The sequence below is a fragment of the Dermacentor albipictus genome, unplaced genomic scaffold (genome assembly GCF_038994185.2).
Source record: "Dermacentor albipictus isolate Rhodes 1998 colony unplaced genomic scaffold, USDA_Dalb.pri_finalv2 scaffold_20, whole genome shotgun sequence".
In the NCBI taxonomy this organism is placed as follows: Eukaryota; Metazoa; Arthropoda; class Arachnida; order Ixodida; family Ixodidae; genus Dermacentor; species Dermacentor albipictus.
In genome coordinates, this window is record NW_027225574.1 from 3,144,577 (window position 1) to 3,170,565 (window position 25,989).

The following is a 25,989-nucleotide window of genomic DNA, read 5'->3' on the forward strand; positions in this document are numbered from 1 at the left end:
AAAATTAAAAGAGCGCAATCTAACCATCTAGCTTAAATTAATATTTCCGTTTGTTGTTTTTTTAGTGGCCGGATGGCGCCACAAGTGAAATGTTATTGCAAGTCAAGTAACCTTAAGCTTGTGGGAATGACAGTACTACGAACATGCTGTGAGAACCTCCGATTCTAGAACGGTAAAGGCCTTCAAGGACCGCATCCTGCCACGGGCTAACGTGAAAGGAGGATGGGTAAACTATTAACTTGTTGAACTACTGTTGCCTGCGACATCGCTGCTTTTTAATCCAACGAGCTCAAATTGTGAAGCTGTTTTAATGACTATACTCTAGTATCGTTCCGAATCTTTCACATAAATACGGAAATGTGTTTCAGATATCAGTATATATAATTGTAAAGCTTTGTTGCTTTGGTTACATAAGGAACGTTTCCGAGAAACTATTTTTAGGAATGCGGCTGAAACTTGTTTTCCTTGATTTTAGACATACTGGGCTTCTTTCTAAAATAAAACAAAAATTGTAGCTCTGACCATCCCTTCGAAAAAAATAAATTTTAAAATAGTGGCGCAAAGTTAGGCCAGTTTTCTTAGACATACTTATTAATAAGCACAAAAATTCTCAAGCAGACACAATTTTGTCGTTTCAGTAGGCGCGACAGGTATTCAGAAACGACTCACATCAATATCACTTTCGAAGGTTTCGTGGTTTCTGAGAAAATGTTCCTCATGTTCACTAAAATAACACGAAATAAAGTTTTCACTCTGGAGCACCCAGGCCAGAAACTGTGCAGCGTAATCTCCAGCTTTTTCTTTCCCTATAGCCTCTCGAAGCCGTACCTTTCGCATGCTCTTACCTTCCTCTTGTACTTACATTTTCGCAGAGACCCAGAAGTCTGCCATGGCTATTCTGTTATTGCGTGTCCTGCTCAGCGCCGTATCAGTAAACACTACTGGTTTAACACCGATGGCTTCAATGACTTTCTTTATAGCGTTCTTCCCATCATTACGACAACTAATGGCGCCACTATACACCTCGTGCACCGCCTATAAAGGCGCCACTGATAGCCACCTAGCGGGCGCTTCCAACAGTACGCGCGGGAGCTGTAGCAGACGACAACTCTTTCCAGCAAGCATGGCTGAAGTTCGCGGCTGTGATTTCTCCTTTTTTCGGGTGCAAGGCTGATTCTTCTGAGGTGACAGCTGTAGGGAAGGCGCTGACCTGTATGTGAGCGGGTATGAACACGATGTTACCGGTGTTTAGGTCAACATGGTCCACATACTACGTGCCTGGTGCGTCCCGCAGATAAACGCCACGAACCCCATTTACATGAAGTGGAGCTCATGTTAACTAGCCGATAAATTTTGTTGAGTAATACGATCTCTCGATCGTTCTTTTTTTAAATTTTACCCTTGCCGTAATGTTGCTTCTGTACCTCAATAATAACCACTCCTCGTTAGTGCAGATATATATCAAACAAATCCGCACGGTGCGATGTCTGCATATGCCGTTGTGATTTTTCTGCCGATGAATACATGTGACATCACCGAATAAGTGCAGTCGAAGTCACCTCAAGAAGAGTAATAGCGAATTTATTAATGGAAACGCGTACACTGGTCAACGAAGTCACCAAACGCACGGGTTAATAAAAGCGCGTGTTAGTGCTCTACCGCCGATGCAATTCTGCTGCATACGCCGATGAACTGCCGTTCCCGCTGCAGTTCTTGCAATTTTAAATTATCCAAGGCAGCTGCTTGGAAACGTACAAAGCTAAATACTGACTAACTTTTCAGTACTTTTTTTTAATGTTACTAGAGAGAGGTGCCACATGATATATTTAAAGGCAGAGTAGCGCCAGTCAAAGTAGATCAGCGCTGGCGGAAAGACCGGGTTTAGTCCTATGCAGCGTAAGCATAATAAGAAAGAATTCAGTTGAGTACAAAATTCACATGCAAGAAGGGACTATGTTGTGAAACAAACAAATTACTCGGCGTGTTAAGTCTGCTCAGGCAGCATCGAGGTGGAATGACTTCCCAAACGTTACGCGAACTTTTCAGCGAAAAATGGAACAAAAATACCATATGCAGCAACTATTAGCAATTCTCGCCCTGAACTACCTATTTTCTAAACACATTTCCCCCAAAAAACACAATATCTAAGATGCCCTCGGGCGAAATGAATGAAGCTGGTAAAGAAGCACTTCCTCGGTATCATTCCTACACTCTTAGCACGGTAACCTTTACTAAAGGGGTACATTCTCACAGATTTGTGCACCTTTAACTTATAAGTTACAAATCAACCTTTGCAAATTTAACTTCTATTAAAGGTAAGAAAGCGTGCACCTCAACTAGAGGTTACAACACTATAACCTCTAGTATAGGCATACAGTATTGAGTGTCTTTGCCTAAATATAAAGGTTACTTTTACAATATACCGGTTGAACGATTAAAATGTTCACACAAAGCGGCTTGCAGGAGGTCCCAGATGGACACCGTGCTGCGCATGCTCCGTATATAGAGCCGGTGTCGCCTAGCAACGGGGACGCGGCTCTTCTTTCTGCGGTATGTTTCATAAAAGCCCGTTGCTCTGCGCATGCTCCGCCAAGGCAGTTGTCGCCTAGCAGCAAAGGTGCGTCTCTTCCTTCTTTCGCGCTTCTTTCTGCTTGCGCCTCTTCTTTCTTGCGCGCTTCTTTCCGCGGCCGGATTAAGCAGACTACAACCGGGCGCGGAGAAATGTGAGCCTTCGCGGAGGAAGCCCCTCGGCCAGTCCTTTCCGGACGCTGCCTTTACATGCGCTTGCGCTTCGAAATAGTTCACGTGTCCACCTCGTGCGGTTTTCGGGACAAAGGGTGTCGCTGTGTCTCTCTGAACCCAAGTAATAAAAAAGAAAAAAAAGAAACATTGCGTTTTGCAGGCAACTTAGACCTTACGCATACCGCAACATCTCTTGTTTGGCCTAAAAAATATTAAGACAAAATGCAGCCTACTACCCCAAAAAGTACAACAAAGGTGACCGCGGGAGCCAGAGAAATTTCTTTACTTTTGAATTGTATATTGTAAGTGAGAGACTCATTTTTTTGGGCTACAGTTCTGTAGCTGCTAATCAATAAATGAGGCAAATTTTCGCTTTGCCAACGACAAGTGTTCAGACTTTTGGCTCACGCTGTTGCGGTTTTTATCCTCCTGCACATGCGTTTGTGTTTACTCGGTGGATTGTTCCTAAGGTATCATCTAGCACGCGAAAATGAAAAAAAAAAAGAATTTCAGCTCACTGATTCTACTTTTTAATTTTTGCATGCTGAATGACACCCTTGGTACAATCCACACAGTAAACGCAAATGCATGCGCAGGAGAAAAACACAGCACGGGTAAAGGGCCTGAACACTTGCCGTTGTTCATAAGCAAAGCAAAAATTTGCTTCATTTATTGCTAATAGCTACACAATTGTACCCAAAAACAGTATGCGTCTGTCACTTGCTATGCCATTCCTAAGTGGAGATCTGTACTCCCGCACTCCTCCTTGTTGTGCTTTGTGATAGCTAGATAATTTTTTGACTAGATATCATTGCAGTCGAAGAGATGTTACGGCTTGCGTAAGTTGCCAGCAAAACGCAGTTTTTTCTTTTTTTTTTGCTTAGGCTGAGAGAGACACAGGGACACCCTTTCCTGTGGAAACTACACGAGGTGGATAGGTGAACTATTTCGAAGCGCAACCACGTGTAAATACAATGTCCAAAAAGGACTGGCCGAGTGGCGTCCTCCGCGAGGGCTCACGTTTCTCCGGGCATGGTTGTCGGCTGCTTAATCCGACCGCGAAAAGAAGCGCGCAAGAAAGAAGAGGCGCAAGCAGAGAGAACCGCAAAAGAAGGAAATGACGCACCTCTGTTGTTTGGCGGCAGCCGACTCGGTGCACCATGCGGAGATTTGGCCTTTCTGGAACAAAACCCAAGGTGGCGCCTCCCCGTTGCTAGGCCGCACCCGGCTCGTCGGACCATGTAAAGAGCGGGGCCCACATGAAATTCTCTGAAAAAAAAAAAAAGGAACGCTCAACTGAATGTGGTGTCAAAAGTTTACTTTCATTTAAATCACTTAAATCGTTGTATTTCAGCCAACGAAGCGCTACCATGATACTACTATACTGTATCCCTTGGGATTTCTGACGAAATGAAACTCCCCGTGCGGCACCTTTTGAGCAAATATGTAACGGTAATGTTCTCAAAAATACAGTTCAAAACACAATTTGAACGCCTGAGGAGGAGGCGCCGTTAGCTTGTATAAATAATCTGAGTATAAATTGACAGTTCCACAGGCAGTATAAGGTTAACTTCAGAATGCAACATCTTTATTTGAAAATACAACATAGAATACACCAGGAGTACAGCAGGCCTTGCTGGCACATGACTAGATCTGAAAATTCAACAGAATACTATCACTTGCATCATAACACAGGAATTTTTAAAATCATATCACCGTGTTTCAGCCATGCATGTCGTCAATAACTTCGTGTTAACTGTCCATGTAAAAACTTGTACTTCTGTCAGGAAGCAAGAAAACAAGGCAAATATTAGTATATGAGATTGAAGGAACAAAAACTGGACACTTGTGTTCAGATCCACATTGGACACTACATAAAAAAAGCTTTACACATCAATGTGCAGCATTAGAGCAGGTCAATAAAGACGTTGCCAATGCAATGTAGCCGATGCAAAGAATATACAAAGTATTGGCTATAGGTGAACCTAAAAAAGAAGACTGGACCACAAGGCCATGCATGCATGCAGCCCATCTATAGCTGAGCAACGTTTCCTTAGTGTTAGCATTGACCACCACTGGCATCAAAAGACAACTTGTTGCTCTTACAAACATCAGACAAAGCTTAACCAGGAGATGTGCGAAGTGCTGGCTTGTGGGCCAAATGACAAAAGGCTGGAAGTGGTGATGCTTACAGCATAGTGAACTCTCAGTTTAGATCTATTTGACAATGCAAACGTGAACATTTTTTATTAAAATTACTACATGACACATTTTACTGTCTAGCTAACAATGTCAAGGATGGGATTCAAACTTCTTGAATGCACTACCTATTTAAAATAAATATTGAAAAAGGTCATTTGGGCACTGCAATGCAGAGTACTGCACAATTACGCTATCATCTAGAAGCTAGCAGTTAGAATAACTCAGTGACAAAGAAAGGCTGCCATAATTCACATTGCACGAATTTAAGAATTTTGAGCAGCTAAATAAAATACTTGTGCACAATACTAAATGCCACTTGCATGAATGGATGTATTACCTCAGTAATTTTCAATAAAACAGTTATAGAAAGGCATGCAACAGTAATGCACAAAATGATGCATCTGTTCACCACCTCCTGGCAACAAGTGAACATTAATGCAAGGTGAAAATTGTTAACTAGACTTTGAATCAAGTCACATTCTTTTTCTTCAGAAGAGCAAAGAAACACTTCAATCTGTTATTTATGAGCCCTCTAGGCACAACATTGCTGGGAAGCACAAGTTTCTGCATCAGCGCCAGGAATGGTGCAAATGCATATGGATAATCGAGGTTCTTGATGTAGTAGGTTAAAATACAATAAATTACAGCTAGCTCCAGGTTGCCGTTCGAGACCCAAATTATTTCTTGCCTGCTGCCAGCATAAACACACGTTTGCTCGCTGCATGTGTAGACGTGGGGAGCTGCAATCTGGATATCACCACTGGGCAGTGGAGCCTACAAGGACACTTAGAGCCTATAAACATTCGCCTATCAAACATTAAATATGCACAGCATAATGTGAACTGACGAAGTAAAATTTATTAAAAACGTGCAGTACTGCAGATGCAGAGCACAACTCAACCCGAAAGAGCCCAACCATTCTACATCAAGGAAAATTAGAACTGGCTCACCTTTAGCTCTCATTAAAGCATGCAGGAAAAAGCAATGAAATGTTATTTTACCGAAAGTAATCAGTATAATACCAATTTTCGTTTGTTTGCTCAACTATATACAACTGAAATCTCACTAAAGGATACTACTGTTTAGCGCGTAATTATGCCCTGTTCCCACAAGATACGCATTAACGAGATTTCACCAGGTAAATTGGTGCAGCATCGCACACTTCATGAGCTGGCTGTGTGCACGTTCCGTCCGGCAGGATGTCTCTTACGGTTTTTGCTTACCTCACCTTTATTAACTTTGAAATGCAATAAATCACATTTAAATTAAATTGTTAAATATAAATTAACAATTTCATCTAATTTCATTAATTTGCTCCTTCTCTACATTCTGTGCCTTCATGTGTTAATTATCGTGCAGTCTAGCTAAACGGAAGTAGTGAATAAAAAATAGCACCAAAATACTACCATACCTCAATTTAAGCGCATATAAAGTATGAGCAATGCCTCCATCCTTAGTATTATTTCAGGGGAAGAAAATCTAAGGCGACAACATTAAATCGTGTAAAGATGCTCCGCTCGACTCGCACCACTGACCAATACAAATGATAATGCTACAATATAAGTACTGAACAGGAACACAGATGTGAGTAAAAGTAATCACAAGGTGAATGCAGAGAGCTTTCTGGACGATATGTGAAAAGTTTACAAATGAGTGTAATATTTAGTATCGTTACATTTGAGATGTTTTCCTTATGAACTAGTAAATTATATTTCACATCACATACCTTGGCCGCATTCAGTATCGCGGATCTCTTTGTCCATGGCAACCACTGGGCTGTCAAGTGGGGGCTCTTGCACATGGGACTACGGTGCGGAGTCTGGAACAAACAAGTGAAAACAAAGCACCCAATAAAACCAATTCTTTCCTGTATGCGCTATGCATTTACCTTTAGAGCAGCCAGGTTGTGATTCTTGCACAGGCATTCAGGCCGATTCATTTTCTATGGAGGCACCAACTGGGACAGTCCTCTCTAAAGCAAAAAAAGAAAAAGAATATATATAGATCCCACGCACTGTGGGAATCGATGCAAGCAAAGCTTTCTGTGCTGTTTGCGTTCAGTGGCAATATTTGGCGGTGATGTTGATGGCCTACGACAGTCGTGATGCGATGTTAAATGTTACCTTACGTGCACCACTTGTGTTTGCCTACGTAGTACACCAAACAGCGAGGCGTGTTTGCTCGAGGCATTGTTGTGCGCCATTGTTCGTATGCTGCAAGCAATTTAGCACTGCCATTCTTCACACGGGCGCATGGCATCGTGGCTGAAATGTTTATTTGCTCGACAGCCGCTTGCGTGTTGTCGTCTTGACGCTGCGTGTTGTCGTCTTGACGCTGCGGTACTGAGTGCAGCTTTGCGTCTGCACGCCTGCATCAGTTGTCATCATGTACAAACTTGCAGGGTGTTTATTTTTCAGAAATAGCAGAAACGTGCCGTTTCATCCTTAAAATAACATTTTTACAGTTTCTCCGCAACTGTTTCCATGTCTAGTAGCGACTCTTCTTTTATTTAGGCGACCCCAAATGAAGCATGCTTTCTGGTGGCGTCTTTCCATTCTTCCACATCATACTATGTATGCAAGGCGCCACGAGCGAATATCAACTATTATTCATCCGTTTGGTCAGGGCGTTGGCTTTACAAATTCTCTGTATTATCTTTCCATTGACTATCTCCCCTCTGGAAATTTGCACGTGAGTACAAAAGCACTGCAGCTTCTACAATGCTTATACCGCAGGCTAACGCGTAATTACAGCGCTCCAGAGGTAATTGTGTCGATGGCCGAGGAGTTTCAGAGAACATTGTGACGACTAAAGAACTCCAGAGGGCATTGTGACGACGCCCGCGCAGTTCTTGCTGGAAAGGGCTCACAGACGTCACTCCCGCGTCCCTACTATGTACAAGTACAATGTAATTTCTCGTACACTGCGTACATTATGTACATTACGTACTCAACCACTCCCCGACGCCGCGTGCAGGTCAGCGACAGCAGCAGCAGTGGAAAAGCCGAAGGAAGTGGCAAAAAAAGCTTCGCTTTAAAATATTTGATACACTAGGCAATCAAAAAAGCTTTGGCCAACATTCCACATTATACTAACCATATTGCACTGAGGAGACTAGATGTGCAAGCTTCCACAGTTTCATGTGACACTGAGGCCTCGAACAACGGTGCCTGGCACATTGCATTGCACCTTTGCCTCGGCTGCATTTTTCGTTTCTGAAATTATAGACGCAACGAAACGACATCATTAGTGTTCACAAAGTAATGCAGAGCGCATTGCAGAGCTGTAGGCAAAAAAAAAAAAGACGCGTACATAAGCAAAATTCGTGCGAAAGCTATACAACATGTATTCTCTGAAACAACGCTGTATATAATTATACATCATTGTGCGAAATTGGAATGCAAGTTGTAAGAGAAGGGGTGACGTTGCGGTAAAAAGAGAATTGTGTATTCTTCGCAGTTAGTCAATGCTAACCACCGATTCTTATGTTAAATTACTGGCCCGTTTGACTAAAAGAAAATAAAAAAAACACGCATTTTTACCCAAAAAGCGAAGCACTAATAGCGATAGCAAAGCATTAGACCACTACTCAAACTAAGGTACGTAGTTTTACCTGCCGTAACAGTAATCATTAGCTTACTAATAACCATGGTGTAACGCGAGCACAGGCATTAATGAACATATCTCATTTGACGACCGCGAACAATCGCTATCAAGCTGACTTGAAGAACGCAGAGGGGAGCGAACGTTTGTTTCGTTGCTCCCTTAAACGCGTCTCCGAACTTTTGAGATTACGCGACCTCCAGCACTACTCGCACCGAAAGAAAGCAGAAATGCAACCACGAACCGCCTCGGCTTGCCGGACCTCTGCACACACCGCAGATTACCTCCAGGCCAGGGCGCGGGCAGTCACGCACCACCACAGCATGGCTAACGGAGGGTGCACGAGGCGAGTTGTGCAATACTGAACGATTTCTGTCAAGTACATCAGCCCAAAGCACGGCGTCAGTACAAGAAACGTATTGTTGAGGTCATTTAGTTGCCCTGACACAACTCATCCCGCCGACAAGCTCAATATTTTAGAAAGGGCTAATCCAATATTTGCACAAAATGACAACATGACAACATCGAATTTAGCTCAATGTAAATCGAAGAGCATAAAGAAGCAAACATATCAACAATAACCTTTTTCAGAAACACTTACGCGAAGCGAGAGCATGCATCATGTCAAATGTTGAATTGCGAACTATAAAGAATTCACGTACTATCCACCCAAAAATAATTTAAAGCAAAAGTTCTGCTTACCGAGATCACATATTTTTCCGTGTGCATTTGGGACGTGGTCACAATAGTCACACCTCACCAGGTTGTCACTTTCCGACAGGCGCAGAATGGTGTATCGCTTGCACTCACAACCCGGCTCGTTGCAGCGACCGCGCAACACACCGAAAAGGTCTCTGCTGCACAAAGGCATGAGGGTGCAGCGGATGGCGCAAGTTCCCAGTAGAAGCGGTAATAACTACTGCAGGCTACAAGTGGTGGCAGCACACAATGGTGATCGGATGGTATCCAAACAAGTAAAATATAATGGCCGTCTCAGAACGACAACAACGACAGGACGACAGCGCGCTAACCACTCCCGCCGGCTCCGAGCCTCCCGCTCCCGCTTAAAATCTTCCCAGCGTGCAACTCGAGCTATCTCGATTGGGCCGAGGAGGAGAGATGATAGCACCGTGGATGGCCGCGCTCCGGTGTGGCTGATGCCTGCTCGCTGCCGCCATGTTAGAAAAAGGCACTTAGAGGCACAAGCAAAAATGAAAAAAAAAATGAAAACAAGCAATGAATTACAGAAATAAATGTCAGAGGTGCCAGTGATGTTATTGGTGTGATGGTGGAAGCATTTCGTGTTTGGACAGTGGTAAAGATTTCATTTCTCAGTTGGCGGCTTCAGACATTTAACGCTCTTTTCATCTGTCTATGTCTCCTAAAAAAGACAACGGAGCGGACGGCGCTCGCTTGTATGTGAGTGTAGCGGCATCCTGTTCATTTCACTGAACGTTTGGCGCGTTTCGTGTCTGCTGTAACTTAAATTTGCGGTCGTTGTAATGCCAATCTTCGGCACAGCTTATAATGCCCAAAGAAAGTTGGCAGTGGAATCAGTTGCTACAAGTTTTTAAAACATCCTAAGTGCAATGCAGAATGGTTCGCCGACATGTAGGTTGTTTATTTCAAAGCAGTTACGCCGGTCGCGTAGCGCGTACCGCATCCCCAGCTCCCTCGCCGCGCGTTTATACTTCAGTACGCACGCTGCCTAGCTGGTACCGCGTGTCGGCATGGTTTTCTTAGGCACGCGCTTCTTGCACACTAACTATTAACCTCATCTTGAGCGCTTATGGTTGAATTAAGCATGGGAAATTTTTGGTTGACAGCAGCAAGGCAGTGCAGGGAATGAAACGAACCCGGTTAAAGGCAGAAAATGTATGCAGACAACTGAAAAGTTCTGAGCAGGGACATTTTAGTAGACAAGTTGAATTATATTGATATGTGATAGAACCATCCAATGTTTTCAACAACCTTTTACTGAAAGACCCAACGCGTTCGTGTGCTTTTCTTCTGCTGTTCTTCCTCGCCTCGTACATGAATTTTGTTAAAACATATTCATTTTTTCTAAAGAAACTCGCCCGCTATTGTTTCTCGTGTTGAAATACCGATGTTCCATGCCTGTCTCATGGTGGCTAGAATGCGTGCGAGAGCAGGGGGATTCCGTCACATTCGACCACTGGGTTTCGGCAGGCAGTGCACGCCACATCATTCGATGACACAGTCTTCGTTGCTGATATTTCAAATAAGGCTGTGTGCCAAGTATGGAGGGTCGTCAAAGAACAGCGCGCAGATGAACTTGCAAGTGCGATCATGCTTGATTTATTTTTTTGTTTTAAATCGTGAAAAATGTAACTGCTTGGCTGACAGAAATTAAGACCGAATACAGCCCGAACTGCCGAAGTCCTACGTTTGTAATAACCAGATCATAAATGCAGAGCACGAACACATTAGGATACATTTATCAGCAAACGTCCAATCCATGATGTAGGTCTCCTCACTGATGCGCTGCAGTGTTCTTTAGAGGTTAAAATCTAAAGGTTACAAGGCGCTTTGCGCTGAATTAACCTTTAAATCCGTCAATTTTGACTCTTGTAACCTATAGATATATATATACGTAACAACATTTAATTAAAACATCAACATATTTCGCATGTAACCTTTATTTTATAAGTTACTCGTGATTACAGGTTACCATAAAAGGTACCGTGCTAAGAGTGTAGCCTCTACAAACAAGGCAAGGTGAAAACTCCGCAACTCAAAAGAATCGACAAGAGTTATGCATGGAGCAACTAGTAACAGTTAAACATGTACAAAGCCACGCATAATATAGATGGAAAAACGTGAAGTGCGCGACAGCTGGTGCGAGGATTTACGCGGCCTCATAAAACCAACAATTTCAGTTCTTGCAAGCTTCAGTAGCTTTAACATACAACACAATGCGCTCGTGCAGTCGTGCTGCCAAGCTAGCGCAACGCGGTAAGGTAGCGGAAAACAATATAAGCGGCAAACACCATTCTGAACTTTAGCGAAATTCCTTTAAACCGCATGCGGCACTGCAGACGAACTTCGTCGCTTACGCGTCTAACTATAATCGAGTGGAAAAAAACACCGACGAGCCAAAGGAGAGGATGAGAACAAAAAATTTCCCGCCGAAGCGACGATCCACTGTTGCTGCCGCTGATGAGGCTTTGCGGCGGGGGAGGGATGATTAGAACCGCGTTGCCCGCACGTTTTCGTCGGTATTTGAGCCCCCCATGTTGCAACGATTCTTCTTCGACATTCCTTGAAGCTTTGGCCACCCCACACATACGAAGGGTGTTGGCTATTTTGCTCTGAAAACGTGAATAAGACAGAGAAGCACTATCGACGACACAACAAACTACGGCGCGCGGCTGGCTCCTCTCCCGTGTGTTCTGCGCAAGGCCGCCACCAATGTCGCGTCCATCAGCGCGCACTACGCGTATACACCGAAGTTTTCACAGTTTTCTCAAACAAATGTGTTAATTTTTGGCAACTACACGAAGAGAAGTTATTCGATGACTCGCTTGTGTTCTGGGTCCATCCATTGAGGCACTTTCCGCCAAATTCAAATGCAAATGTGTTTTAGCCAGACGCTCGTAAATGAAAAAAAAAAAAGCTTGGGAACTTTCAGAAAATCAAAAAATTACGAAGCGCGCGAGTGGAATGAACATGTACGCAAACAAGCGTTTCCAGCCAGAATTATCGCAATATTATACCTTATTCAATTAATTTATATATACGGCAATTCCCGTAGGGAATTTTCTCAGAGTGAAAATAAAGCTAGATTATGCTTTAATTATTTTACAAAGCATATATAAGCAGAAATTACGGCAGACTGAATTACACTAAAAGTAACGAATGACATGATAACACTCTGTACTATCACTTTTCGATCTCTACTAATATAAGCAGTAAAGTGATTAAGCCTATTTCTAAATTCCTGCACAAACAGCAACTTTGAAGTGTTTTTACCTAAAAGACAGTAACGCTACATATCACCCAGCATGCTTCACTCAAGCTTGCACTGCCAGGGTAGGCGGAGCCACAAGGGTACGTGCATGGCGCTATACTTAAATGACTTCTATAGAGCGCTTAAGGGCTTATCACTGAGTGAAAAAAAAAAAATGTGTAAGAGACGCTGGAACATTTAAACCTAAAAAAAATGCATTTTTGGTCGATTTTGGTGCGACCGCAAAAGACAATGAACTCGCTATGGAGCTTCGCAAGTGAGGTTTTCATAGTTGGCCATAGTCTTTGTCCCTTCTCTTTAAAGGTTTCCTAAAATAAACCTGTAGCCACAATTTAAATACGTTTCCCTTGAAAGCACGGACAATGACAGTGGGAGTTGTACAACCTTTGTCGGCAGCCTGAGGACCACTTGTCTCGTTACGGGGCCAGTCGGTAGCCTCCCCTGCGGAAGTCTCAGGATGCTCATGACACTCCTGGCAAATCATGGGTGGTGAAGGGAGGGCAGCCCTTGCTTCAGTTTCTGCGGGACAACGCAAATAAATCTACATCACGGGTGAGAAACGCGCGTCAACCTGCAACCCTAGACCACCGCCATGAAATGGTAACAGCTAAAGAGGTATCCAGGAATGCCTCGCGGGAGACGCACACACACACACACACACACACACACACACACACACACACACACACACACACACAAACACACACGCACGCACGCACGCACGCACGCACGCACGCACGTACACACACACACACACACACACACACACACACACACACACATATATACACACACAAACGCGCGCGCACACGCGCGCGCACGCACGCACAAACGCGCGCGCACACGCACGCGCACGCGCGCACGCACGCACGCACAGACACACACACACACACACACGCACACACACACACACACACACACACACACACACACACACACACACACACACACACACACACACACACAATAAAAACGATAATAGCCTTTGCCGCCAAACAAGCGCATGGCTTTGACCGCGACGTCAGAATAATTTTTTTGAAGAAAACGTAACCTTTGCTGTTTCAGCAAAAAGAATATGCTGTTTCAGCATATTCTTTCGCATGCATTGATGGTGCCAGGTTATTGGATTATTCTTCATCAATAAACGAGTGGCCTAGAAGTACTAGCGTCTTCTTTTTTTCAATATTTTGAATACTTACTCTGCTAGCTCCAATGAAGCTGAATCTGTTGATGCGCCTCCTCTGGAAGGAAACTGTGCCATTATCGATACCGCCCCACGCACCTGCACTCTTTGTGCGAGCAATTTACTCCGCACCTCGCATGTGACTGACAGGGTAGGCTCAGATTTGACAGTTCGTGCAAAGCTTCCAGATCGCCCGGGTTGTAAAATGTAGTTTCTTATGTGGTAAGAATACCACAATATGGACATAATGCCAATCTGCTTAAGCCTTGAGAAATAAGAATTGGGGTAACAAGAGTGCATACAAAGTGCAGGCCTGTGTTCAGCGTGGGAAGGGTGGAGGATGACTGGGCCGCTGCATTCGTTAATCTACACATATGTCCTTAAACTATCGAACTGCACTTTCGATGGTGTCTTTTCCTGTCGCACTTTCATTCTTCGCAGCACCATTCACCGTTCAAGAACGTTCCAAAGAACCCACACGTTCGAGAACTCTTCCAAGAAAAATAAATAACCCTCGTTTACACAGTCAACTCAAAACGGGCACAGCTAGAAAGCAGACTAAGGCAGTATTTCTCTTTGAGGTGAAGCCCTTTCACGAGGATCTTCTGATTCGGTAAGTGTCGTTCGATATGCGCTTCTTCTAGAGCAAAATGAAGTCAGCAGAATATAATAGGTGACACTAATTAAACATTCGATTCTCACCGAGGCAGACAGGGTTGCCAGCTCGAACAGAGACGCTTCAGTATACTGCTTTTTATTCTGAAAAGTGATATTGACATTGAAGTTCACTTCTTTCAGTCTATTGAAATCATTAAGCAAAAATCGCCGTCTGAGCTACGCCGCATTCCAAACCAAAAACTCCAGGAAGGTTCTTTTTTTTTGTGGCAGGACAGCCCAACTGGATGCTTAAATTGCTGCCTAGAAGCTGTGCGCACGAGATACTGCACCCAGTTCGTCAAAAATAGCCGGCGGATGCAATGCTACTCTTTTTCACAAACAGATCTACCAAAAGAGCCATTACCTGATAAACTATATTCTTGGCAAAGACAACACTAAATGCCACCCTCACATTCAACCGCCAATCTTTGAGCTCAGCTAGTGGCGCAGTAGAGGTGCCCATACGCCATTATTAGGCGCACTGGATGCCATGCGTTTTCAGATAGGCTCATCTGCGAGGCTGACCACAGAGCTGCCCATCTTACACAACTTTCGTAGTTGCTTCAGATATCTACAAGGACGCTGTATACCCGCCGCGGTGGCTTAGCTGCTATGGTGCTGCGCTGCTATATGCACGAGGCCGTATACGACCAAATTCCGGCCGTGGCGGCTGCATTTCGATGGGGGCGAAATGAAAAAAACACCCTTGGTGGTCCCTTGGTGGCCAAAATCAATCCGGAGGCCCACACTACGGCGTGCCTTATAATCAATCGTGGTTTTGGCACGTAAAACCGTATAATTCAAGGACGCTGTCTAAATATTTCTTCAAAGCTTGTAACTGCCGTAAAGCACTAGCAATAGCATACAAAAGTCTTTACTGCCGGAGTATATTTTTTAGCCTAATATCGCCACAATCTGAAAGCTATAGCTGAGAGTATGTGAGCAGTATCCTCCCAGTTAAAAGTGATTCTGAAGGGGCACTAACGGATGACCGCGGGCGCGCTCACGCACGCACACATACATTAGGTAGATAGGCGTTCTTTTTTGGGGGGGGGGAGTAACCTGAAATGTCAAGGTTATCGGTGACAGACCTATGGTAACGTGCATGTGTATTAGTTAAGCTTCTTTTATGCGAAGCATATTACGAGGGCTCAACCCAGCTCCTCAGGCGCGGCGGTGACCATGAAATCACGTGACACCGTGACGTCACGACAGAGGAGAAGTGGCTTTGGCTCAACTCTTGCAAGACGGGCTGGGTGGGAATCGAACCAGGGTCTCCGGAGTGTGGGACGGAGACGCTACCACTGAGCCACGAGTACAACGCTTCAAAGCGGTACAAAAGCGCCTCTAGTGAATGCGGTGTTGCCTTAGAAACGCGCTGTTTCTAAGGCGTGCGTCTCTTGCTCAGGCGCACATTTCGTTGCCGCGCCGAACGCTGCTTTGCTCGACGCTCACCGCGTCCAATGCGGGACGCGTAGTCGCTGCCCTGTAGCCCATTGTCTTACACCCCTTGGCGGGTCGACGGGAACGCTGTCGCGTTCCACTCTTGAAGGCGAAGAAGTAATGCATGAGTTGTTTCTTCGTCTAGCCGAACCAAATATAGCCAAGCAACAGCAGTTCACCAGGCTAAACAGTGGTTCAACAACTAAAATAAAGGCTAGTATGCTTCGCATCCTGGGCTTAACCTTACCTAAGCCACAGCCATTTTTTTTTATATAAGTGTTTTTGAATTTTCTAAGGTTAAGCGCGTAGGTTTTCAGTTAGCGCACAATTTGCACGGAAAAGCGTTCTCAGTTCCGTTAGCGCGCGTCCTGTGTGGACGGAAGGAAGCAGAAGGTTTGTGACTGGGTTGCTCGTGTGTGTTGAGGGCGGCCGCGTTCTGACTTCTCTAGTAGGCGTGCGTAGAACTAGTAATTAGAAGACGCATTTGCTTAAGGGTTCTTCGGAGTGCGTAAATTATGCAAGTTTAGTTGTTCGTTTAAGGTACGTGTCCGGTATGGACTAGAGGAAGAAACGTAGGCTTGATGAAACGTTTGCAAACGACGCAAGTACGCGTTCGGAATAGGGACCACAAAGCTAGCGCGCTTGTGATTATGTACCTCTGGAATTGACCAGACTGTTCAGTGGTACAAGTACGTGCGATAAGTACGCCACTGCGGTATAGGCAAGAACAGGCTGTTCGTGAAGTTAGGCCTTGGGTATTAGTGGTTGAGAGCGTTCGGTTTAGTTCTGCGTAAACCTTTGCTCTTGTGTAGCACGACGTTCAAATCTGGTTAAACTCAGGGGGAACGTGAACGCTCGCTTTGGCGGCACAAAATTTTGGGGTCAAAATTTGTTGTTCCCAGTTGAGCGGCTTGCATTCAAATTTTGATACGAAGCCTGGTGGGTTAACAGCTGTTTCCGGGCGTTTGCACGCTGAGTGGTATTGTGTTGCCGGGATCGACTCCTACAACTCTACACCAGTCACATTTAGCTGTCACGCGGCTATCATTCACTTGGAAATGGTATATAAGTCAATTGCATGACCAGTTTAAGTAAGCGTAGCCATGTGTATTCGTGTTCTCCTGTCCCAGTCACCGCTGCCATTCCCACCAACCGTGCGAAACTACTTGCGCAAGTCTAGGTTTTACTCCAATCAAGAGCATTGCTAACATACTCATACCATCGCTCGCAAGATAATGCTGCTGATGTGCGCGTCGATTCTAGTGAGGCTTAGTAAAACGTGAAATGACGTGCGATTTCTCTGAAGCCGCGCAGGAAGAACGCTACCGCTCAGTTGGAACCGCTTATAGGGGGCATGCCAAAAATTACGCTCACTTAGGTCGCGTATGCTGGCGCACGAATTGCGAGTTAAGAGGAACTAAGGGGGAGGGGAAGACAGGTCCGTCGATTTTTCGTAATCTCAGGGCGGTCTTTCATCTCGGCTAAGATAAGGATTGCGCGCTGTACGTGCCCTGCAGAGGTACAGGCGTTCACGGGCGAAATGAATCAGAAGAAAAAGAAAGAAAGAAAAAAACGGAGAGCGACAGGAGCTACCGGCCCCTCTCGCGTATACAGATCTGGCGCGCGATTTCGCCTAAACGTTCGGGAAGACGCGCGTGGTGGCAGGCCTTCATCGGGGGGCGTCTCCTTGGCCTCGCGTGATGGTGAACGCGGAGTTGACTCCTTTAAGCCATGCATGCTCGGCGCCAGGGGCGGTGGCGGCGGCGGCGGCGGCAGCAGCAGCAAACGAGATTACAAACCGCGCAGATGTGGCGCACGCATCGCGATGAACCGTAGGGCAAGCGAGGTTCCCTCGGTTGGGATGGAATCGCGATGTGTGTGAGTTGGCCGCCATTGTAGCACCGGTGTAAATTGCCGGCAAAGTAGCTCGCAAACGCGCTGCAGCCGCAGCTGCAGCATCCAGAGGAGTGGCAGTTGACGTTGTAGACGTTTTACCGTGATTGCCGCGAGCGCGTATATATTTTATGTGGAGTTGCAAGATGCAATCGGAACGGGAACAGAACCACGTGTTTTTTTTTTTTTTTTTTGTGGCGCACACGGTGCACTGCTCCGGATTATTGGTACCATTGAGAAGAAGAATATCCCTGCATTGATCTCTTTCAATGGCATGCATGCAAGGCTGCATCTGTGCGCGCCATGGGGTCTGCGTCTTTATGGGCTCAACGCTATGATTTCGATTTGGTCGCCGCGCGGGTGACATAATATAAAGATGCTGCGCTCAGACCGATGCCCACAGGCTAAAAAAAAAGTTCGTTATAATTGGGGCAACGCAACATAAACAAGGAAAAGAAAGGAAAAAAAAAGGAATTGCGGAGTTTTGGGTGCAAGTACAACAATGATTATGAGGCACGCTGTAGTGGTGGACTAGTAAGATCTTGATGAGGGCTAGTTGGTTCATACTTAGAACTGAGGTGAAACAGCGCGAAAAGACGAGGACACAAGGAAACAAATGCCACAGACAAGCGCTGACTGCCAACTGGAAGTTTATTTGAAAATCACCAGACATTTATAGCTTCATCAGCATAGGCATGCGCACATCATTCACAAAACATCTGCAAATCATCATTTTAATCTTTCTTCCAAAAATGCTATTTCTTTTCCCGACAAGGCAAGAGAGGGAGTGCTCACACATTTATCGCCTTCCTTTCTTATATGAAAGGCCTCTACTATTTCCCTTTCCTTCTTGCTTAATCCTTTCCCTATGAATTTAGTCTTTTCAAATATGGGGGTGCATTGACACTTGTCACAGTGTCCAGCTAAATGACTTCCATAGCCATTCTTTAGGTTAGTGCTGTGCTGACGAGCTCTTTCATTGAAGCACTGTCCCGTTTGACCTATATAAGATTTCCCACAGCTTAGCGGTATTTGATAGATGACATTGCGCCTGCACTCAGTGAAACGTGTTTTATGATTAGTGGTGCACAAGTGCCTTTCGCGCTTGTTGATGCGATTGCATATCGAGGACAACTTGCACGGGGCACTGAAAACCAAATTAATATTATGTCTATTGGAAACTTTCTTCAGATTGTGAGATAGCTTGTGTAGGTATGGCACCACGTGCGCTAGTCTTTTGTCTTTGTTTTTTTCTTGGGAAGCATCGGAACTTCTTTTCTCTTTCTGTAAAATGGCTTCGCATACTGAAGTGATCACAGAACTGGGAAACCCTGCGTTCTGTAGTCGCGATATCTGATTTAAAAAACTATCATCGCACTCATGCTCACATGACTTACTAAGTGCTGCCTTAATGCACGTTGTCGCTATGCCTCTCTTAATCAATTTAGAGTGTGCGCTGTCGTAACGCAACAAGGTTTTCTTAGATCTGGGATGATATCCCCAGCATACGTACTCGTCCAAAGAAAAATAGAGAAAATAAAAATGAAAAATCTATCAAATACCGCTAAGCTGTGGGAAATCTTATATAGGTCAAACGGGACAGTGCTTCAATGAAAGAGCTCGTCAGCACAGCACTAACCTAAAGAATGGCTATGGGGTACATTTAGCTGGACACTGTAACAAGTGTCAATGCACCCCCATATTTGAAAAGACTAAATTCATAGGGAAAGGAATAAGCAAGAAGGAAAGGGAAATAGTAGAGGCCTTTCATATAAGAAAGGAAGGCGATAAATGTGTGAGCACTCCCTCTCTTGCCTTGTCGGGAAAAGAAATAGCATTTTTGGAAGAAAGATTAAAATGATGATTTGCAGATGTTTTGTGAATGATGTGCGCATGCCTATGCTGATGAAGCTATAAATGTCTGGTGATTTTCAAATAAACTTCCAGTTGGCAGTCAGCGCTTGTCTGTGGCATTTGTTTCCTTGTGTCCTCGTCTTTTTCGCGTTGTTTCACCTCAGTTCTTAACCCGCCGTGGTTGCTCAGTGGCTATGGTGTTGGGCTGCTGAGCACGAGGTCGCGGGATCGAATCCCGGCCACGGCGGCCGCATTTCGATGGGGGCGAAATGCGAAAACACCCGTGTGCTTAGATTTAGGTGCACGTTAAAGAACCCCAGGTGGTCTAAATTTCCGGAGTCCTCCACTACGGCGTGCCTCATAATCAGAAAGTGGTTTTGGCACGTAAAACGCCAAAATATTATTATTATTATACCTCAGTTCTTAGTGGTGGACGCCCGGATTAATTTTGACCACCTGGGGTTCGTCAACGTGCTCCTTAATTTAAGTGCACGAGCGTTTCTTGCTTTTACGTCCCCATCAAAATGTGGCCTACGTGGCAGGGTTCAAACCCATGACCTCGAGCTCAGCAGCGCAGCGTTCATAACCACTAAGCTAGTGCGGCAAGTCATAAATCTTTTAAGTAAAAAAGGAAGAAAAGTTATAGAAGTCATAAGATGGTAAAAATAATAATATTTAAAAGATAATACATAAAATTAAAAAAGCATTCGTTTATATATATATATATATATATATATATATATATATATATATATATATATATATATATATATATATATATATATATATATATATATAATAGTTTTCATTTACGTTCATGGATTTATACAGGGTGTTTCTGCTTTATTCCAGCTGCACTACATTTAAAAAAAAATTGCCTGTGGCAGTTAGCGCGATTTTAACACTTAGATTACTCGTTGAGGCGGCCATTACTTCTGCGATAAATCAATATGCGTAATTGAATAATTAACATAGTTACACCAATTAACTTTGTAATTAATTACTTTAAGGTGCGTCCTTCAATCTACGAATTGTAGCTTGTGAGTTCGCATGGCGGATCCACTTGGAGCGAATTATCAGGACTGCACCAGTTTCGAGATATTAACTTTCAAAGCTTCCGATGAAGTGCATTGGCGTTCCAGTTATTCTTGTGCTTCAATGTATAAAAAAAAAAAGAGAAAGGCGCTTGCTTAAAGAAATAAGTAGCTTACCGTAACTTTGACGACGCATGTTTCGAAACTGCTGCCATCCTCAGAATTCGTTTCAAGTCGATACGCCTTGCAAACTCACTAGCTACAATTCGTAGATTGAAATATGTACCGCAATGTAATTAGTTATAAATATAATTTGTTTAACTACGTTAATTATTCAGTTTAAATTTTTTTCTCATAGGGTTAATGGTCGCCTCACCAAGTCATTTAGATCAAGGGTTAGAATTATACTATTTGCTACAGGCAATTTTTAAAAAAGCTGATGTGGCAAAAAAAAAGGAAAAAGAAGAAAAAAAACACTCTGTATATTTTCACAATGGGTAATTTTGCTAGTGCCGCATGCGATACAGGTAAAATTACCGAATGTGAACCAATACGCGAGATGTCGATGTGTCTGCAGATAGACTAATATCTCGCGAAATGATTCGAGTTTCTGTATCCGGCTCTACCGGTGCGGCAAGTGGCAAATAAAATCCATGAATTGTTATCGATTATGTTTTGTTCGTTGCCTTTTTTTCTTCCTGTGCAAAGTAATTTTACAAACATCTTGCGTAACAGGGCTCAGTGGACAATTAGCGCTCGCCCAGTTTCTTTCCTTGTCCTTGTTTTTCTTTACGCTGGCGTTATTATATGCTATGATGGATCATCGTCAACTAGCCCGGCTTACAGCGCTGATGTAGGCAAAGTTCGTCCTCACCAGGGACACCGCACCCTCGAATTTGTGCGTTGAGGAATATCTCAGTCATCGCCACATGGCTGAATTGTAGTCGTCGCGATGATCTGTATGATTCAGCATGCGTCATCGCTGCGTCATCAGACGTTGTGTGGTGCGCGTCCGAGTAGTTTCAGTCTGTTCACGTTTTCAATCTGTTCGTAGACAGTTTCTCTTTCTCTCTCTCTCTCTCTTTCTGGAGGGCAGTCTTATAGAGAACAATCAACTAGAATGCGCGTTCCGACGTCTTCAAGTACCAACAGAGCGCTTCTGCTTGCTGCTGCATAATCTACTCAGTGCATTTGTCTCACTGACACGCTTGACCGCATTGTGGGCATGGCAAAGACGAAGACATTTCTGAAAGTGGGGCGGGGGGGGGGGGGCAACAGATTCTGCATGAAGAAATAGTCAGTATCCCTCAGACCTCAAGTAACTCACACCATGCTAGAAAGAACAGGCGAACTAACGAGAACTGCTTACTGACGAGAGTCATGAGGTACCGGCAGTTGCTGCAACAGCCGTGATAACAATTCTCTTGCAGCTGGTCTCGCGGCAACCATCAGCCCCAGCACTTTTATTATTTTCTTCTTCAAGTGTTCTCCCAGTCGACGACGTTCGTTCTTCCTAGGAAGGCGGAAGTGCGAGGCCGGAAGGCCTGGCATTCCCTTACAGAGCTCTGCGCAAGTTGTTCCAAAGGCAACTTTCGCTGCGCGCGCTCCGTACGCCATGACGTCTTCGGCGACGGCGGCGCCGTCGGCCACTTCGCGGTGCCGCGGTCGGCGCCAAGTCACCCCCCTCCCTCCTGGTGCTGCTGCTTTCCACGGTAGCCCTGGCGGAGGTGCGCCAGCAGGAGAAGAGATTCGCGGCGGACCCCTTTTTGATTACAGGGAGCGCCACTTGACGCTTTTTGCCGCGATCCGCCCCCGTCCGTCCGTCCGCGCGCCGTCAAGAATCGCCGCTCTCTCCCGACTTGGGCTCCACTTGCGGCACCCGTGCTGCTGCGATGGGCAGGTCCGCGTGATGAGAGGCCGCGAGCGCCGTTTGGCCAAGCCCGATGCTTCTCGTTTTAACTTAGCTCCACCGTGCGCTTCGGTTTTGTTTTCTTTCTTTCGTCCTCCGAGAGTTAGTCTGGTCCGTGTCCCTCTGCGGCCCTTCTGCGTCGTCGCCTCTTCTCGAGTGCGTGCGCGATTTTCTTATTGCTGTTCACTGCCGCCTTCGCCATGGGCCTTGCGCTGCCTCTCGCCTCTCTCTATTGCCCTTTTATTTCTCTCTCTCTTTTTACCCATGGCGACTGTCTGCATTCGAGAGCCTTTTTATTATTAAAGGGTCCTCGCATGCGAATTGCGCCGTTCCGTCGTTGGTGCTCCCGTCGGCTTCGATATTCCGGCGTGCCCTTATTTAGAGAAGATGAGGGGACGCCTACCGGCCGCCGCGGGCCGAGAAAGAAGCGGCGACGAACGCTTGCGCCGCATGCGACGCATTGTCGGCTCCCGCCTACATCTTTCGTTGATAGCTCCCGAACTGTTGTCAACCGAGTCCGGACTTTCTGCTTGCTTGCGTTACAGCACCCTTCGGCTTTCCTCCTCTTGCATTTCGCACCTCATCGTCAGACACTGTATCCTCCCTCTCTCTCTCTCCCTCTCCCACAGACCCAAGAGCACGCGATCATTCCTAAAACGACTATCTTCGTTTTATGCTGCTTCCGCGTATACGAGAGGGTCACCGCCAAGCGTTCCGTCGAAAGGTGCTTAGGCCGTTCTTGCCCCGCGCTCGTCTCTTGATACATTAAAGTGCTCTCGGCGGGGCCTTGGCGACATTTATATTTGCCGAGCGGCGGGCACAAGTTGTGACCAAGGAATGCGTACTTCCTTCACGTGTTTCTTTTCCATTTTCTGGGCGCCTTGAACCATTTCTGATGCCTTTTGCGTGCCGGCGCGTCGCGCCTCGACCCAGGTATTTCTCGCGTGCTCCCCTCGCGTTTCTGCTTCTCTCTCTCCCTCCACTTCAGCGTGCCAGCGTACGCACTTCGCACGGCAGGGTGCTACCGTGCGGCGCTCAATGAATTGCGAAGGGATTCATTCTTACGCGGCCTCCCGTGCGGGCCCTGCCGGCATCCTTTGACATTCCTCGCTGGCGATCAAGGCGAATGTTTGTGGCGAAATGACCGCTCGGGGTCAACAGTGGACACAACGAGCGTCGGGCTTCGCACGGTCTTTCGGCAATCCTTTACGCGCGCTTCGTGTGCTTCGTCGGCTCCTTTAGCTCCCACCGCCGCTGCTATAGCAGTGATGTGATCTACTCGCGTCGTTTGAACGCAATAATTCTTTTGCTGTTTTTCTGTTTTTAGCTCTCTGTTTTTGTCCATCCGTCCGTGCACGCACCCTGAAAGCCCATTTTGGGCAATGTGCACACGATACGGTACTTAAACTTCACTGCAGAAATGGCAACGGCCGTGAGTCTCGTAAAGGCGCCGTTTCAAACTGCTTTTGAGCGATTGGAAATACCGATTCTCAGACAACGGTCGCATTCGATTCATTGAAGGGAATCTACCGTGAAGAAGCTCTGTGTGTGCTTTATAATGCCTAGTTCATTTTGATGCTACAGCTTTCTCATCATTTTTCCATCGGTCGTCTCTTTCTTGATGCCAGATATTTTGGAATTAGACGATGTGCAGGGACAACTCCGTGCCACTGATTCTACCTGGGGAGTCATTTCTCCGCCAACTAATTGCCTGTTCGCCAACAAAACCACCAACTAATCGGCCTTGCACTGCGTCCCTGAAAAACTGTTTTTGCCTTTGCACGAAACGTGCCGAATATACCCATAGTAAATTAGTGGAAATAATGATTACAACGAAGTCAGCGCGCTCGAAAACTCCCAGGGTCTGTCGATTCGTATCGATCACGATACTGGTTCCCGACTAATTCTGCCTAGCGCGCACGTATACGTGCTCGTGCATGCGTGTGTTTGTGTGTGTGCGCGCGTGCGTGCTCTACGTGCGTGTTTGCATCAATCTGCGTGTGTCTATCTGTGGGCGTCGTTCACGTGGGTAATGCAATTCGTACAACTATGGCCGTCGAACCGAAGAAGGGCATTACTATATATGGGCCTCTTCGGTTGTTTGTTTACTGCTTGCCGTTACTGCTTACCATGGCCGATATTGATGGCTATGCAAGCGCGTGAACTCCCTTCAAGACGTCGCAGTAACAACATGCGCTTTCATGCATGCAAATGGAGATCGTGTATCTGAAGTGCCTTACAGAGGCACTCTGCATTGTTTTCTGTATACGAACCTTACGAGCAACGACGCTCAAACCATTTGAATACTGACTTGTTGACTCGGGCGCATAAGCAGCAAGTGGGCGAGTAGATGGTTCTGAATCCAGCATTATAATTCGTTCCGTCGTTCAAAGTTATATATTTCCGTTACTGTTGTCAGCGACTTGGGGACCAAACATGCGCGCATAATAAGTGAGCGAGGCTTTGGGCACCTAAGTGGAGGTACGCATCTGCAGGCGCGCTGCCGACTGGGATTATGAAGATTTGTTCGGAAGTATTGCTCAGTTCCTCGGATGTCAACATGCATTGTGAAAGTGCCTCAATTACGGTGACATATTATTCCTAAAGCGATTGCTCAACATGCCGGAGTCGTGCGTTCTAGCTTTCCGTACGTGTTCTTATTCCCAGACGTCATTACCATACTACATGTCGGCGCGTAATACTTACACACGTACACGAAGAAGTATTTTAATGATTGGAAATGTAGAGAGGTCGGCCGGATAATGGAGCATCTGGCCTGCTACTCTACGTAAGGGAAGGGGAAGAGGGGAAGAAAAAGGGTCACAATGGGGGATGATAATGGGAGGAACGAGGTGAATGACACATTACACAACTGGTATCACAGGCGTGAGTCCAGGCCCGTGTCACCTAGGAAAAGTGAAAGTGCACGCATTGTCTCTGCCGTCTGCCAACTCTGTGGCCACGCGCCTAGCAAGAGGTCCTCCGACAGTGGTCCATTGTGTAAATGTTGCAATGTATCTGCCAATGTCAGTCTTTCTCGCGCATACTCAGGGCACACCACGAGCACATGTTCTATCGTCTCTACAGCGCCGCACACTGAACAGTCCGGGGAGTCTGTCCGTCCAATAATGTGCAAATATTTGCGCGTGAAGGCGGCGCCTAATCGCAGTCTGTGTATCAGGCATGTATGAGGGCGTGGAAATCCACGCAGAATAGGAAATTTCATATCGGGATCCAGGCTTTTAAGGCGGATGTCACGAGCGTCTGGCTGGGCCCAGTATCTTCTCGTCGCACTCCTCATTAATTCCGACAGGAGGCATGTGATGTCCGGTCTGGAGAATGGCACTACAGTTCGCAGGCCATTGCTGAGGGCGCGTCTTGCTGCAGCATCGACCATCTCATTACCGTTGAGCCCACAGTGTCCCGGGATCCATTGGAACACTATGCGGTCACGCTTTGTCAAAAGTGTACGGGCTAT

General features: G+C 45.7%; 1 protein-coding gene and 1 long non-coding RNA gene across 5 annotated transcripts in view; both read right to left on the reverse strand.

Annotated features, from left to right (window-relative positions):
• Positions 1–25,989, reverse strand: part of LOC135919962 (homeobox protein ceh-30-like) — a 229,996-nt gene that overhangs the window by 76,310 nt on the left and 127,697 nt on the right. For all 4 annotated transcript variants that reach the window (XM_070529310.1, XM_070529309.1, XM_070529308.1 and 1 more), the window contains one exon: positions 12,923–13,057. In XM_070529310.1, the coding sequence (XP_070385411.1) occupies positions 12,923–13,057 (135 nt within the window). The remainder of the gene's footprint in view (positions 1–12,922; positions 13,058–25,989) is intronic.
• LOC135919965 (uncharacterized) lies at positions 4,315–9,875 on the reverse strand. Its single transcript, XR_011509782.1, has 5 exons — positions 9,250–9,875; positions 8,041–8,159; positions 6,833–6,916; positions 6,671–6,763; positions 4,315–4,519 (listed from the first exon to the last, which is right to left on the reverse strand). It is a non-coding gene; the product is annotated as an uncharacterized lncRNA (long non-coding RNA).